We start from the raw sequence: 17,221 nt of genomic DNA on the forward strand, positions 1-17,221 counted from the left end.
ACTCTCTTACATTTAATAGCTTGAATACATTGGCAACATAAGATCAAATGACATTGCATGGGAAACAAGAATTCGATTTGTATTTGCTTGGTTAACTGCAATGAGGATCAACTTAAAAATGTTTCAGCAAAAGCTGGTAGGATCATTTTCACATATGGGTCAAACAAACAGTCGGTTGCCATGATATCTTGACATTTTCACTCAAAGCCAAGTGCTCATGATGACATTTAACATCATTTGGCTGCATCATCTATTTTCACACCCAGTCATTGTGTCACGAATGAGCACAATGAAACATTTGCTGAGGAAACTGGAAAACAAAAGTGGTGCGTAATATGCACAAATCATTCATTTTTGAGCTCACATTTTCACATAATTTAAACGTTTCATTTTCTCCATGTAGTACCCTAAATTAACTTAAATTACCTTTAAAAGGCCATGGAAATAGATGCTTGTGATTTCTCCCAGTAAAGTAATGTATTTGTGTTTTACAAGAATGAACCACACTACTTTAATTAGCTGCAGTACACGACAGAAAGAAACACTGATTGTTCTCTTGGTCAAAATATCTGTGAGTATCACTGAAATGTCTTAAAGGGTACATAACAATCAATCTCATGTTAATCTTGAGTACCTATATAGTAGTATTATATCCTTCATATCTCAGAAGGGTCTTTAGATTTATAAAAGAAAGATAGAGCTTAATATGCTTCTCTCTGAAAACAGCCAAACTCCTGGAGGTGTGTCATGGGCGGAGCTTAGGAGTCAAAGGCCAATTGGCAACAAAACACAGAAATTTGATGCAGTTTTATGCTGCATTCCAGGCAGGTTTTTGAGCCCGTAACGTAACGTAGTTTGATGACACGACTTCAAACTACTAAGTCACGCCAAACTTCCTGAGTGCAAGGAATTGTAGCTAGTTTATTAATTTTATTGCAACTTTTTATTGTCCTAAAATCTATTTTTCAATGTGTACGACTTGAATAAACACCGCATCCGAAGGCAATATTATCGTAGGGGCTGCATTGTTGTTTCGTGGCTATGTGATGTCAGAACTCGTAACTGGGAGTACATCGATCTAGTATGAGTTCACGAGAGGGAAGTCATGGGTTTGACTGCTGTTCCAGTGCACTTTCAGGACTAGAATGTTGGAAAAACACAGGTTACGAGTTGCCTGGAATGCGGCATTACTTACCGCCTGTGATTCCAGCTCATGACCAGGATATTTTATTGTTGGGACTGCTCTATCTTTCAGTATCAAACTATCTGCAAATCTAGCTTTGAACTGGGCCTTATTTATAAAACTTTTGTCATCAAAATGACTGGAACAAGACTTCCTCAACCCGAATCAAGCACATTGTTGGGTGTTTGCTCTCGCTCTGTTTCCTGTGTGCATGTGCTCTTCCTGGAGAAGTCGCAAGGAATTTAGCTCTCTGTGACATCATGAAGAACCATGTTTGGAAAAAAATGTCCCAGAAGGAGTGTATTTGGCACAGAAATACTCCACCATACGTGCAAATAGTTTTTTTTTTTTTTTTTTTTTTACTTTGGCAATGTATAGTATTATAATGCAACTCTTTAACAGTGTTAGAGGTCTTCACTGGTCCAAATATTTGTGCCCGAAACCGAAAAAGACCCGTAATGTACAACACCGAACCGACCCGGACCCGTCTATTATTTCAAAAGCTGGACCCGGACCCGTCTAAATCCGAGAAACCTACCTGGACCCGTCTGTTATTTGAAAGGTGGACCCGAACATGCCGGGAAGAAACAAACCCGACTGGACCCGATTGTCACATATTTCACCTTAAATTGCTATTACAAGTCAATATACCTGTTGTGAAAAATACAACTTTTTGTCTTACCTAATTTAAGGAGCCGTAGTCTCTCTTCCTTGTACCTGACTTCCTGTGATGCATTATAATCCTCCGACAAGAAAGTTATCCATGTTATTCCTCTCGTTATTCCAAGTATAAGATTAATCCACTCATTATTTCAGCTTGGTCCACTTGGAATTATTGGATTGTTGAATTTCAAATCAGCGAGGTTGAGACATCAAAAGTAATTAAGTAACAAAGCTGTTTTATGGATGGTAACTGTAATATTATTACTGAATTTTTAATAGTAATTAGTTACATTACTAGTTACTGCAAAAAGTAATATTATTACTGTAACTATAGTTGCTAGTAACTTGGCCTTACTCACTATGCAACTAACTGTTATATAGCGAGCATCGTTTTTTTTTTTTTTTTTTTGTCTGGCCTATGGTGACATGGTGAGCGCAAATGGGTGTAAATAGCCTGTAGGTGTTTCTCAATGTCAAGGAAGGATCCTCGGAAGCCAGTATTTCGAGGATGCTACGTCATCGACATCCGTCGAAGGACTGTTCCAATGTCTAGGATCCTCGGAATTTCAAGGACTGAGTCCTTCGTTCGAAGAATATCCCATACACACAGGAAAGAATGCATATGTGTATCCTTCACGCTCTTCGCGCTCTCAAATCACCCACAATCCTATGCGCCTAGCTTTGCTATCTAACGTTAGTTCAAAAATTAAAAAATGACGAACGTTAACGTAGTCGGAGCGTTAACGGTTTTTATTTACGTTACCAAACATTTGTTATAACTATAGTAAATATAAGTAAATTTTGACGTTTAAATGCCAGTACAAATTACTACTGTATTGATATTGTAAATTATACAAATACAAATGGTTAACTGAACCGGACCTGTCATTTAACAATTGGTTGCGTCAACGGCATTTCTTTTATAAATAACTAGTTAAGTTGTCCAAAGTAATTTAATGATACCATTCACAGCGTTATTCAAACGGACCTTTTCACTGACGTAATGACGCAATTACGTGCACTTGCTAGCCTGTTCCATTTCCGTGTTCTCCATATGCTAAAGAGGAGTCTCACCTAGCCTCTGAAGGAAGTGACTTGGAAGGATCAGTCCTACCAAGGAAGTATCCTTGACATTGAGAAACGCCTTGTATGTCACCAAAGGCAGGCTATTTGCTCTTAATTTAAATAGACACTCCGTTACAGAAATGGCACTGTGAAATGGGCTTATGTTATGTACTGTATGCACTGCCTCATAGAAACTTCAACTGGTCTCATAAATATATTGGATTTAAAAATTTGGATTTTGTAAGATTATTAGACCCTAATAACATAAAGTTTTGGTAACAATGGGTTTTTTTAAAGTTAGAATTGAAATTGCTTCAGTCCCACTGCATGACTAATTCAGATGTTATGATTATGGACACACATGGAATGCCTTGAATCATTGAGATTACATGAGAGCCTCTTGGAGACTATTTAGGACAACAGCAAAAACACATCACCCCTGAAAAGAGTATTTGCTCAGAAAACTGTCCTCCTTAATGTTACTGTATGACTTTACTATATGACATGTATCATGCTATAGGACATATCAAATGTGTGACATCAGGGCCATCCTTAGCTGACTCGGGGCCTGGTGCGTGGTGGGGTCGTGGTGGGGGAGTGTTGGTTCGGTGTATGGGTCCCTCTCAGTCCATTCTCTGTTGGACCTGGTGTGGCCTCACCAGTTGCACCCCACTAAAGACGGCCCTGTGTGAAATATTAAACTTTGTGTTAAAATCCTATCTAAGTACCCATCAACATACCGCATTTCTGTAGAGATAAATGAATGTGACAAAAGTCTCTTAGGAGTTTCTAACTCAACCTGAAATGCAAGAGAGGGAGGGGCACCTGTTTGGATTGGCTCTGCTTTTCTTTGTTCTTTCTTTGTGATATCAGCTTTCACCCAAATGCCTTAGGCCACATTAGGTGGGAAATTCATCCTTTTATCACATAAAACACAAAGCTAAAGATCTGCTGTAACTGGAACTAGGTGCACTTTAAATAGGCCTACACTTTGAACATCATGCTGATTTCTTAGGGAGTGAGTGATTTTCAGACATTTTGTTAGAAAATGTATACAAGTATTTAAGTCCACTTTACGGGTCTGTAAGGAGGACCTGTTGTGTTACCTGATAAGCAGCCGACAGAGCGTTAGGAGTGATCTCTTTATTCGAAATGGATTGGATACAATCTTTTTCCTCCCTTTTTTCAGTTTTGCTTTGATCTGAATTGGGTCTGACATTTTTTTTTATTATTATTTACATTACACACAAACTGAGCTTTAATAGAAAGGTACAGAACTTTCAAAGTTTGCACACAAACTGGACACAATACATTTATTGTATGAACTGAAAAATATCATACATCGAAGTCAGTTAAAACTGAGTTGTGGTACCAAATTCTTCAAATTGATTAATGTTTTATTGTTCTGTGTTGTGATGTGATTGTGTTTGCTTTGCCTTGAGTACAACGAAGTTGTTCTTTTTACCTGTGAAGGAAAAAAGGGTTAATACATTAAAAATATAGAGAAAGAAATTGATTTAATCCTAATTAACCAAAACTTAACTAATCATCCAACCTGGGTAGATTTGGTCAATTAAATTACTGCTAATTTAGAAAAAAAGAAAAAAGGGGAAAGAATGTGTTTTACTGGTTCTTTATTGATCCAAACAATTGGTTTGTGTTTGCCGTGATACAGTAAAGTGTCATTTTTACATTCAACCTCTGGTCTCCTGTGTAAGTTTTATATCTTCCTCCCCACTCCTTCTGAGTCTAGATCTGGTCCAGTGGATGGTTTTTGCATTGGCAGACATAAGTGTTGCACAATTGTGTTATCAAATATGTGAAGACATACATTGCAACATTTCATTTTCACACTCTTTCCCTGATGTGTCTGGAATGCAAATATCCAAAGACAGGTACCGGGAGACTGTGTGAGCTTTGTTTTAAAGAGTTTCATGTTTCGAAAATATTTAACGCATACAGTTCTTCAATCTGCCCCCTGACAGCGCTGGATGTTTAGCCTTGTTGTACAGCAGACACCTCCTGTTGTGTCATTCCTCTTCCTCTCAGAGCAGTCTACAGTATGGGGTAACACATTTGGCAACATTCCTGTTTCCTTTTAAAAGAGGCCATGGCAGCAAACACATACGCATGTAAAAACAAACTCCCAGGGACAGGTTAATAAGACCCACAGTCCTCATAGGGATTGAAGAGGCACTGTGCCCTCAAGTCTGGAAGTCAAGTAGTCCACGGTCCAACATTCAATAATAGCCCATACCATTAAGCATTTGATTTTAGTAACTAAACCCAAGATGTGGACACCTAGTAAGCATCAGAGATTTTAAAGCAGTTGAACAAGACTCTATAAAATTCAATCATAATAGACGTGTAAAACACATGGTGATTTTTATACAAAGCAAATAAAATCTTTCCCTTTTTGCATATGTGTCTGTCACCTACATGCAAATCAGTAACCAATAGGCCCCAACCAAGAGTAAAGAGAAATATTATTCCACTTGAGTCCAAATAAAATGAAGAATGTGACATCGTAAAAGTAATGATTTTCGGAACAAAATAATATCACGACCCAAGTCCATTACTTCAAATTGTGCTGCAGACATTCCACTAAACTCCCTTTCACCTCCGAAGAGCAAACGCAGCCTCCTTTCTCCTGGAGGACACGTTAAAAATCCCTCCAAGTTGTTAGGGGTTTGTTGAAATCCAAAATATTCCATTTATTAAAGCTTTTAAAAGAGATGGAAATGTGAAGTGTAGAATAATGTTATAAATGGGGCTTGTGACTTAATTAAGTGCGGTGAGGCTTGCCTCCGGGCAGTAAATGACTTAATGGCCCGGAATGAGAGTGTGACTGACTTCCTGCATTTCTCACCGCTAGCTGAATTAGCCAGCAATTAGTATTAGTGGATTAGACTATCTCACAGTCCAAGTTAACAAGAAACATTCCCAGAACTTTCTTTCAAAGTTATGCTCTTGCAGCAAAGTACGTTTAAAGTTATCAGGATGGAGAAACATTTTCAAAATGTTAGTATGAAATCATTGTGCATGAGACTTTTATATTGAAACTTAAAAATAACTAAAGGCTGGGCTATTCTAGTTTTAAACATCTACATCTATGAGTTCTTTTTGAACTATAAAAACGTCCCGTTCTTCCTAACCTAAAGAGAATGCATAAGATTCTTATAACTTGAAGTGGTTAACCAGGGTAATGTTTTGCTAGTTTTCGCACACTCTCAATGCAAACTGGTGCTTTATTCATTTAAAATATACTTAGAACATATGTATGTGTTCTCACAACATATTCATTGTACAACTATGTTTTGAACCAGAAATGCAATGATATTTATATGTGTTAGCCTTTTTCCATGTTTCTAATGATACTTTTGAGAATAAACCCATCCAAAAAAAGGATTGAGAGTTACGGTTCTCCAATATAATGAGGAGACAGGTCCAAGCAGGGCTTGTCCTGGAATTCCTGTGGTCTGTACAGCAGATAGGTTAAAACAAAGAGACGAGCACATCTCTGTTTAAACATCCTCCAAATGGTATGCTCTGACGTCCCACTGCCGAAGAGAAACACTACATATTGACACTGCGTGTGCGGTAGATGCTTTTACGTCAGAGATTCTCTGCTTCTTTTTCGCCTCTTCTGCAAATCTTTGTTTATTTGGATGGTCTATTACTGCTTCCCATTGTCTGGTCCAGTCTACATTTTGTCCCTCGAGAGACGGTAGGCAGACAGAGTGGTGTGAGGTCCGATTTAAAAAAAAAAAAATAGAAAAATCAGTTCTTACTGAGCATACAATACAAAGTATTTCTCATGTCTCAAATTATCCAGTTACAAATTTCGAATTATCTGTAAAGGGAATGGTAGGCCCATTTGATAAAGATCTGTTTATTGGATCACCACAACAGCTCCATACTGCATTAAATCTGATTTATTAAAAATAAACATAATTTTGACACTTGGAAATAAATTAGAAATGTATCTGTTTTTTTCACCCCTGTAATATGGCTTCAGTATGAGCAGTCAGGTCGGATTTGATGTGTTTTTGATGTTATTTGAATGCAGGGAATTGGAGATTATGGAAAAGACCATGAAACCATTTCTGTTGAGAAGAAAACTAACTATCTAGTCAAAATTTGTCTGGCTTAATATCAACCTCTTGTATATATAATGCTGTTGATCTGAATATCACAATATTTGCAGTCAAATCTCAGCTGCACAGATTCAGAACAACTATGTTGTTTAATAAAATCAGACGAGGCATGGCACAGATATTTTTCCTCGTCGTCTGCTACATAATGAAACAATACAGCTGGGAGCACCTTAATGTAATAAGGAATTTTTAGTGTCCTTAGAGTCTTTAAGCTGGAAAAAGGAGGAAAAACAGGATATGAATAGGTCAAGTGGAAAACCCTCATCCCCGAAGTGATTTAACCTAGCCCAGCGCAAACACGGGAAGCACAACCATGAATATTTAATGACTACACTATTCCCAAAACTTTTTTCCGCCATTAAAAGTAACTTTTTCTCCAGTGCTACCAGGGTTTCTCTCAGTTGATTGTATTTTTCACTATTAATGCAAACTGAGAGATGTGTAATATCTAAATTCTGCAAGGTTTGTTTATTAATAATGCTATCTGAATTGATCCTCGATAAGAAATTCCACTGTGTATACACCCAGTCAAATAACAAGATGATTTGCTACAGAGGCCAGATTGTTTACTCTAGATAAATGAGACATAACTCCTTATATTTTCCCTCTTTGGCAAGAAATTTCTCCACCCGGTGAGTGAGATAGCACATTTGGACCGCTGCGTCAAAATTACAACCATGACTATCTTAATTGTGTCCATGGGGAATCAAAGGAATTATGGCTCAAGTATGGCATTGCATAATTCTTCGCTACACAGCCATTTGCAGCAGCACACTGAGGGAGCATATCGGCAATACAGGTAAGGACAATCATGTAAGAGATAATGTACCACTTATTATATGACTATACACCAAATAAATGAATAAATAATTGGGCATGGACTTCTTGATTGAGTTTACCTGTGTTTTATCTTAAAGCATTCACAAAGAAAAAAAAGTCCCACAGTGCAACAAAATTACACAGATTTTAAAACTTAATAAGTTGGTACCAAATTTACAGAAATCATGTCTGCTGTGTAATACATCAAAGTAGTGCTGGTTTCTTTATAATGCGTACAATATTTAATATAACTCTGACTGGATTCGCATGAAAGAAGAAAGTCATAGACACCTAGGATGATGACTTGAGGGTGAGTCAGTTATGGGCTTATTTTCATTTTTGGGTGAACTAACCCTTTAATGGTGATTATATTGGTCTATATAATTGATCATATTACCCCAATTTTTTAGTCTCTGCACTGGCTACGTATTAAGTTCTGTATCAGTTAAAAAAATATTATTACTCACCTATAAGGTCACAAAACGCTGGACTTTTGGTAGTTTCTTGGATAGCAAAGTCCACTTTAGGAGGTAGAGCTTTTTCGCATTTGGCTCCCAAACTCTGGAATAGCCTTCCTGATAATGTTCGGGGTTTAGACACACTCTCTCTGTTTAAATCTAGATAAAAACACATCTCTTTTGCCAAGCATTCAAATAATGCACCTCGTAATCTTGGACTGGAGTTATATCTGATCAAATGCACATTATTATTCTTTAGCTTGGGTTAAACAAATTAATTTTACTTGGCTGTACAAGTTTATTTTATACAAATAAACTTGAATTGAATTGAATTGAAAACTGAAAACAACCAAGGCATTCTAGTGGAGTTGTCATGGGGGACATCAAATACTGGGAATATGTGTACGCTGGATGTTACAGTTGACCAGAACTGAGTATTCCAGAGAGCCGTGTGGAAATGGCTGACACATTCTGATACCCTTAGGCACATTTAAACACCACTGACTACCCAAATGAGGGTGAAACTCAATCCTGGCAAACAACACTCCTTGTGAACAATAACTGTTGGTTCAGACCGAGCAGATTTACGAAGAGACATGGAACGTCAGGTCAAGGATACCTCCAGCTAACCTCAGGGATATTCTGCTCAGCGGGGTCCCACAGCCAGCGTGAGGTTATCAACAAGCCCACAACATTCTTCACTGTTCTCTAGCAAACATTAGCAGCCATGTCTGTGTCTAAGCTCTGTGCTAACAATGAATCAACCCATATGAAATATACTTTAGCATGTGTTCTTCACAAAATACTGCCAAAAGCACTTTGATCAGGAGACAATAAGATACACTTGAGTCCGATTTTTTTTATTTTACAGCTAACAATACTACACTAAAAGCTTATTTTTCTTGAACTACAGACGTAGTTTTTGTCATACACAACTATGAGTAACAACAGATCTGTAAGTACTTTCATATGAGTAATTTACTAAAACATTTACTAAGGAATAAATTTGGTGTTGCATGAGTCAGATATTCAGTTGATGAACGAAGATAGAATTTATGAGAAGAGTTCTGTGTGTATTTGTCTTTGAATCCGAAAGCTGTAGAGGAAAGTGTGATCAAACGGAATCTTGCATGAGCTGGAACTTCTGGACGTCTGTTTTATCATTACAGTCAGCAAAGCAACATTTCATCTCATCCCCATGCTCGATTCATTGGCCACCTTTGGGGTTATACTCATTAATCATGAATGAGGGTCTGTTTTGATCTATCTTCACTTCTGTGGCAGCTTCACCAATCTGACCTCACATGTAAGCAGAACTTCTCCATGCCAAAGACAACTTCAACCATTATTAAACTGACACTCGCTGGACATTCCATGGAACCAGCCAGGATACCAACACACTTTCTGCTTTCTCCTTCACCTTTTTAATTGTAGGCCTGCGCTTAGTGCTATACACAGAATGACAGTCCATTCTGGCAGAAATGCACCGCAGCGAGAACACTATAGCCAGGGTCAAGTCTAAGTGGACTTGTTTTTCTTCTGACGTTGTTACAGAAGAATGATTTTATCCTTGTCAACGGGTCAAGAGTAGGGATGAGGTCTGGCCTATAAACTTCTTAATAGTATTTGTCCATTGTAAAGATAATCCAACTGTAGACAAATTGGCAAGATCCTGTCATACTGTAGTTCACAGCCAAAGCAGGTTCCAGCCAATACGTATCATCCCTGTCCCGGACAGGAAACTCAAGGCGCCCCATAATCAATATGCATTTCACATCTCAATGGAAGAACAAATTCCTTCCATGAAACAGTATCCATTATATTAGCCACCATGGAGTAAAACAACAGAGGCAGGGACATCCATCAAAACTGGGCTGAAAGGGTTTCCTCATGCGTTATTCTCTCCTGTAAAACCCTCGCCGGTTTGATATTAGCCCAAAGATGAGCTACACGCCCCAGCATATTCCCATGTCCAGATGTAAATACAACCTGAAACTTCAAGTGCTGAAATATGCAATGCAATACTCAATGACACGAGCAGCAGTCCAAGAACCACAGACAGCGATGTTCGATCGCCAGGCTCACAGCAGACCCTTCAAATGGAAGCAGATGTCTGACTTTTGGAGCATCTGTGACCTAAACTGTTCCAAAACTAGTAAACTAGTGCAACACACCCGCTCGTCTTCTCTTTCTCATGATGTTCTACATATTCCTCCATCCATTATAAAAGCATCAAAGTTCGGGTGACCATACGTCCTGTTTTTCCTGAACATGTCCTCTTTTTGGACCTAAAAAATGCGCCTGACCAGGATTTCTAAATCGCCCAAAATGTCTGGGATTAGGCTTTTATTTCACAAAAATGATCAATAAAACACACACACACACACACAGCTATGAAAAACCAAGATTGTCCCTTATCTTCCTTTTCTGAAGCTGGTAACCCTAGCCACGCCCCCAAACCCCCCATGGTCCCCCATAATCAAAGAGATGTACAGGAAATCTCAAGATGATGGAGGTTGCAAGGATGATTCAAAGAGCCTCCAGATATCGGGGACATTCCATCAATTCCTGTTTTGTGGACAGATGGTCGTCCTGTGTTTGTGCTTTCATTAAAATGTTGACAGACCAAAGTACAACTTGTAGCACATTCTGACTGAACAAATGAATTTGATTCATCATGACATCCACATCTCTCAGTTCAATGTGTTCATATGACATATCCATCACACACTGATAGGAAAGGAAATTCTCATGCATTAACGGTGTTTGATGCACTGCCAAGACACAAATTCACAAAAAACTAATTCCTTTCCTATCAACAACCAGTGATGAAAGCAAATTCACATATTAGTAAGCCACAATCAAGCAGACTGGTATTGGAATTGTCATATTGATAGAAAGGTTATGATGTAGAACTAAAGACCTTACATTTATAAAATGGAAATTTGTACTCTACAATGGTCAATCATTTTTAAGTAGACATTTGTGTCTTTGTTAAAAACATTAACAGGTTGACTTTGGTTATATTGTCCAAAATCTAGCAGAAGAAATTTTATTTCAATAGAGCATTGGTGCCACCTAGTGATACCTTTCTTTTTTTAATGATATTTGTATTTTTTAAATTTATACAAATATTCAATTCAATTCTTCGAAATTCGAATTGAAAAATACAAATATGAATATGTATGATCCATTTTAAAGTATAAAAAAAATCAAATTTAGTAAGACGACAATTAACTGATAATGAACATGAAATCTGATATAGAATCACACACAACAAACCAAACTCAGGCCTATATAGTGTGGCCACCAACTGAAGGTTTCATTTCTTTTGATCAGTTTTGCATGCTAACATTAGCTTTACACTAACAGGTGTATGTAACACACTCGAGGCTTTAGAAGGTTTCAGAGATTGCTATTTCTTGATATTTCATAGTCCATGTGTCAGCGTTTGGTCACAGAATTGAAGTTGGAGTGAAAAGCTGGTTGAGTCAGAACAGGAAAATAATTCCCTCTCAGGAACTAAAATGAACCTCTGTGGTTGCAAGTGATCTCCATAGTAACCACCACCACCACGAAGTGCACCAGAAAAAGAAAGATTCTTCTCTAAGGCACAGCTTGACGTTCAAACCTTAGGATGCATTTGATTCTTAAGGAACAGTCATAATATGAAACCGTTCACATTTTGAAGTGTATGTACCTTTATTGCACCAAAGGTCTAATTTAGAAATGCTATTCGGTCAACCAGTTCGGAAATACAGTTGATACTTAATATAAGAACATGTATAAACAATATAGAAGTAAATAAATTTTACAAATATTTGTCCACAGTATGAACCTCTGCTTGTACTGTGGTTACCTCTTGCAGAAACTACTCCAATAATGCTTGATTTGCACGCAACACCTTAAACCATATTGTCTGAAAGATGTGCTGGCAATACAGTGGCTACCATGATTTAAGAGCGATTTCATTTAGACAGCAAATGCAATTGATGCAAGATGGCTCTTCTGGACAGTCAAGTGAAAGGGGTGCTTTTATTCTGGAGTCTGGTCTATGTTTGAGTGAGCATAAGGACCATTTTAATTCCTGCTCCCACGCGAAGACAAGCCAATTACACACAAGCACTCAGGACTGGAGACAGGCAGCACCATAAAGTGCCAAACGCCTTCATTTTAGGCCATCCGTTACTGCTTTGTTTATTGTCGGGATCACAACAACTTTGAGTTAAAAAAGATGTACTTTATGTTATACGGAAAACAACAACTAAATCAAAACATGGTTAATATTTTTATATTCAATCAAAAAGACGGACAAAAGACTCCAAACCAAAAAAGCCTTTATTATGTAGGCAGAGTATGAGAACAATGCAGCTATTGTACTAATAAAATAGTCACACAGTCAGGACTCACTATTCATACACAACAACCAACAGCAGACATTTGGAAATTAACAATAACATAACTAAAGAAGTCTCTTCAAATCTAACAGCAGACATATACGTACAAGTTGAAACAGGAAAGATTTTGTGGAAGTCCCCATGTACCAAAGAATGGAACTCTAAAAAGAACCAGACAACCATTCACTGCACAAAGAGCTCTTACAATCTTCTAACTGCATCATCGATGTCCGACATTTGTTCCTTCAGCTGATTCCACTGCTCAGGATTCAATGAAATGCCTGAGGAGAAATCAATACAACTGATGAACTGCTGCACAATAACCAAAAGTAAGACACACAGGAACATTTTACCTATCCTTAAAGATGTTCGTTCCACTATAAATAAAAAAATATATAAACAGCCCCCAAATTACCTTTTTTTCCAGGCTTCATCTCACCAGCTTGGTCCATCCAGTACTCTCGAATGTCAATCAAAACCTTGCCTTTAAAATCTCTGACGCTGACGTATCTCAGCTTTCCAATCTATCACATATCAGAACATGAATGAGCTACCAGGGACAGTATATAATAGCTCTACGATCAATCATACCAAACTTTAATATGGTTAAAAAAAACTCACAAAACACTCAAAAACTGCAGAAATTGCTAGTTATAATGCAAAAGAATTTCTGAATCTTGCATATTCTTTATGCAATCTTTGTGTATTCTGTAGCTCTAATGAAATAAAAAAACCACCAAGATATTAAAGCGTTTTTCCCTTAAATAAACCAGAGGAACAACAACCCGATAAGAGACATGTTACAGATAAATGCAAACAATACTGCATAGTCCATGGGAAAAGTAAAACTGCACTACAGATCTATAATAATAATTAGGGGTGGGCGATATCTCGATATTTAAAATATATCGAGATATTTTTTAAACACGATATGGATTTTGACATATCGTATATATCGATATATTGTTTATATTCTGATTCCGCCACTTTGCTTGTTTGCCTTCCCTGTGCTGTGCTCGCCCCCGCTCGCTCGCCCCCCGCCTCCTTGCTTTTGTCCCCTCTCACCTCGCGTGTAGAGAACTAGTCAAAAAAAAAAAAAGACAACTGGCTCCATTATATGGAGATACTTCAGTTTTAAGGCGTAGGGCGAACGGCAGGCAGATGTCTACTTTAGGGCCCAATGAAACGCGGACGGAATCGCGGAATCCAGTCATAAAAATGGAATTTACAGTTTAACGCGGAATGTCACGGAATTGGTCAAATTTTTTTTTGCACTTACATCAAATCGCGAAATGGACTAATATCTGCAAATATTAACCCGGAAAAGTCTATTTAAATATGAATCCTGCATGTTCTGCGTGTCTGTGTCAACGAATGGAGCAGAAGCGCGTCTTCATTCATTAAACACGGAAGCTCGCATAACGCTCGCGCTGATTACATTGTCTTTCCTCTCTCTAAATAAAGACGTGAACACATGAGGAACATCTCCAGAACTGCACTGAGAGTCACTTCATGAGCATCTGACCGTTTGATTTGAGTAAGACTAGCTCATATCACATCATAGACTGTGGTATCACATACACAGAACTGTAAAGGTAAACCCGTCAAAATAAAAGTATTTGACAGAAATCTATTACTATTGTACAGCAGAATGTAGATAGCCCACTACTACTACTATTAAAATGAAACGAACATAATTTTATAAGGAATAATCACACAACATTTCTCCCATGTTTTATTTTTAATAGTAAATCCCCTTTAAATAATTAAAAGATAAATTAAATGAATGTTTTATGCCTTCATTTGATAATCAGTAAAATGTAAATACACAGAATTTCTGAAGGGAAAAAAACATTTCACATAAGGCTATTTTAAGAATTGTTTTTAACTAATTAAGTTGTTTTTATGCATTTATGCACACAGAATTAGGTAACAATAAAACATATGGTGAAGAAAAAAATAAAATGTTTCATAGGCCCCTTAACATGTAATATTTGCCATATTTGTTTTTGCAGTAGTTTTTTGGGGGTTATTTTTCCTGTAAAGATATTGAGATATATATCGTATATCGAGATATAGCAAAATATATCGAGATATATTTTTTGCTCCATATCGCCCAGCCCTAATAATAATATATAAATTGGATTTTAATGCACTATTGCTCTTTGAAGAAGCAAATCTACAAGTAAGATTATTTAATGTTAAATCAATATTAAATGGCCATGCATTTATTTATTTCTTTCGTAAGCATTTCTATATGGGATAATTTACAGTCATTTGGTCATTTATAATCCCTGATAGTGCGGTACATGTTGAAAAACTCCACCTGGAACATGTTATCTTCATTGTTTCTGTCACTTTTAGCAGAGCCGCTCGGTTTGGAGGTCTCTCCACTTTTCTGTTTTTTAGCAGGCTTCTCAGGAGCACTTGCCTTCTTCCTTTTGGCCTTTGGTAGAAATAAGGAGACAAAACAAACACAAAACCTTTCAGTCCTGCAGCACATTTTAGGATTAAATAAGAACCTAAAATTACAACAACAACAAAAAAAACATAATTAAATATAGTAGCCACTGCTAATTTCAAGTTAAATAAAGTCAAGCAGCATAAACTTAAGTTTTTATTCAATTGCAAAGGCTATATTAATTTTGATTCATTCATTTATAAATCAATATTATTCATACCTTTTTTTCTGTATCACTGTCTGAATCACTACCAGAAGAGGAAGACAGCACTTCTTTAGACTTAGGCATCCTGCTGAACACAAACAAGTACAATTTAATGGGAAATATGCTTCAACACTGCCCCCTCGAAGCCACTAATGAAATTTATTTTCAGTAGAGAACATAAAATTGTTTTTCAGGAATATGCCCAGTTTAGCTCAGCTTTATACAAATATATAACAGGGGGTCCCTGCTCAATCTCTGTTTACCAAGGGGCCTTTGATGTGAAAACACTACGACAATTTAGTTTCTTAATAATAATAAAAGAAGAATATAAAAGAAGAAACATATAAATATCAAATGCGTTATTCACTACATTAGCTACATGTGTCATCAATGCACACTTAACCGATTCCTCAGAACAAATAGTGATCAATAGTAATAGTTTGCTTACTAACAAATATGAACCATATTGTAATGGGTGGGAGGAAAAAAACATAAGTACAGAGGCACTGGGGGGTTATTTTAAGATTTTATTAATTTTTCTCTGGATTGGAATAGATTCCAATTGTGAGATTCCCAGAAATTACTATAAGCACGGAAATACTAGTTTATTTAAAAAAGACACGTTGGATCCCTAAAAGTAATAAATTAAATCTGGTTAAAAACCTTGTACACATTTCCTAGACCTAATGTTTTACATACATTTTTACAAGTTGTTTGTATTATTATTAATTTTATCTAGCGTATATGAATTTCACATTGATTTTTAAAAGCTGCCAGCACCATCTCTTCCGCCGATCGAAAGCCTTTATCTTGGTCGAAAAGATCCATCAAACAAGAGACAGAGTTGAGGCGTTTTACCGATCAGTAAGGACTTCCCTTTACCGATTTGCCTGTATATACGGGAGTGGACGATTGTATAATAAACTGCTTAATTGGTTTGTTAAACCAAAACTAACTCGTGTAACGTTATATCAACGGCGGCGTGTATAACGGGGCTGATCAGGGGCCTCTGCATCCCAAAACTAAGGTGGAAATAGGCCCTGAATAACAGCCATTCATATTTTAAGCAGTTTTGTAAAACTTGTCTTTATATGACTCGGCAAGGTTGTGCACTTATTTAACAAGTGCGTGTCTAAAACAGACGGTTTACTCTTAGGTTTAGTATGAATTGAACAGGACTTACGTTGAAGGTTGTGCAGTGAGCTATAAGAGACAGTCACGCTCAGCGGCGGGAAGTCGAGGACACTATAACTAACCACGTGACTAATAACGTGTCTAAGGGCATTGTGGGAAATGTAGTTGTCTCGTCTTCAATGACAGCACTACGTAGATTGTAATTCCACAGTAACAACACGCCTGTTGTTTAACGTAGGGATGTTAATTAAACTTTTATATAAATATACATTCTTTTTTTATATGATTATAAAAGATGGTGAAAATTTCCTCCGGATTTTTGCCCTCCGTAGTTTTCGTGCAGTGTTTTTATCAACTCTATTTTTAAAGGGGGGGGGGGGGGTGAAATTCTATTTCATGCATACTGAGTTTTTTACACAGTTAAAGAGTTTGGATTCCCATACTGAACATGGACAAAGTTTCAAAAATTAAGTTGTACGTTTGAAGGAGTATTTCTGTTCCAAAAATACTTCTTCCGGTTTGTCACAAGTTTCGGAAAGTTTTTTTTCGAGTATGGCTCTTTGTGACGTTAGATGGAGCGGAATTTCCTTATATGGGTCCTAAGGGAACTTTTCCCGGAAGAGCGCGCGCTCCCGTATAGCAGAGCAGAGAGAGGCTGTGCACAGTCAATCACTGATCA

At 37.2% G+C, this 17,221-nt stretch overlaps 1 protein-coding gene across 2 annotated transcripts; it reads right to left on the minus strand.

The window, feature by feature from the left end:
• Window positions 1-12,665: 12,665 nt before the first annotated feature.
• Window positions 12,666-16,688, minus strand: LOC128002504 (activated RNA polymerase II transcriptional coactivator p15-like). Of its 2 annotated transcripts, none has more exons than XM_052592448.1 (5): window positions 16,592-16,688; window positions 15,424-15,493; window positions 15,069-15,188; window positions 13,158-13,266; window positions 12,666-13,023 (listed from the first exon to the last, which is right to left on the minus strand). In XM_052592448.1, exons 2-5 carry the CDS (start codon window positions 15,490-15,492, stop codon window positions 12,944-12,946), a joined length of 378 nt encoding a protein of 125 aa, XP_052448408.1. In that variant the 5' UTR covers window position 15,493; window positions 16,592-16,688; the 3' UTR covers window positions 12,666-12,943. The 2 variants fall into 2 exon arrangements, with proteins under 2 accessions (XP_052448408.1, XP_052448409.1); XM_052592449.1 differs by having other exon boundaries at window positions 15,424-15,496; window positions 16,592-16,679.
• Window positions 16,689-17,221: the final 533 nt, after the last annotated feature.

Source organism: Carassius gibelio, chromosome A5, assembly GCF_023724105.1.
Source record: "Carassius gibelio isolate Cgi1373 ecotype wild population from Czech Republic chromosome A5, carGib1.2-hapl.c, whole genome shotgun sequence".
Lineage (NCBI taxonomy): Eukaryota > Metazoa > Chordata > Actinopteri > Cypriniformes > Cyprinidae > Carassius > Carassius gibelio.

Bases quoted from the DNA above. Each gene is read 5' to 3' on its own strand.
- LOC128002504 (XM_052592448.1), bottom strand. From the start codon at position 15,492: ATGCCTAAGTCTAAAGAAGTGCTGTCTTCCTCTTCTGGTAGTGATTCA. The intron at 13,267-15,068 runs GTGGAGTTTTTC...GATATGTGATAG, and splicing joins ATGAAGATAACATGTTCCAG to ATTGGAAAGCTGAGATACGT. The intron at 13,024-13,157 runs GTAATTTGGGGG...ATTTCTCCTCAG, and splicing joins GATGAAGCCTGGAAAAAAAG to GCATTTCATTGAATCCTGAG.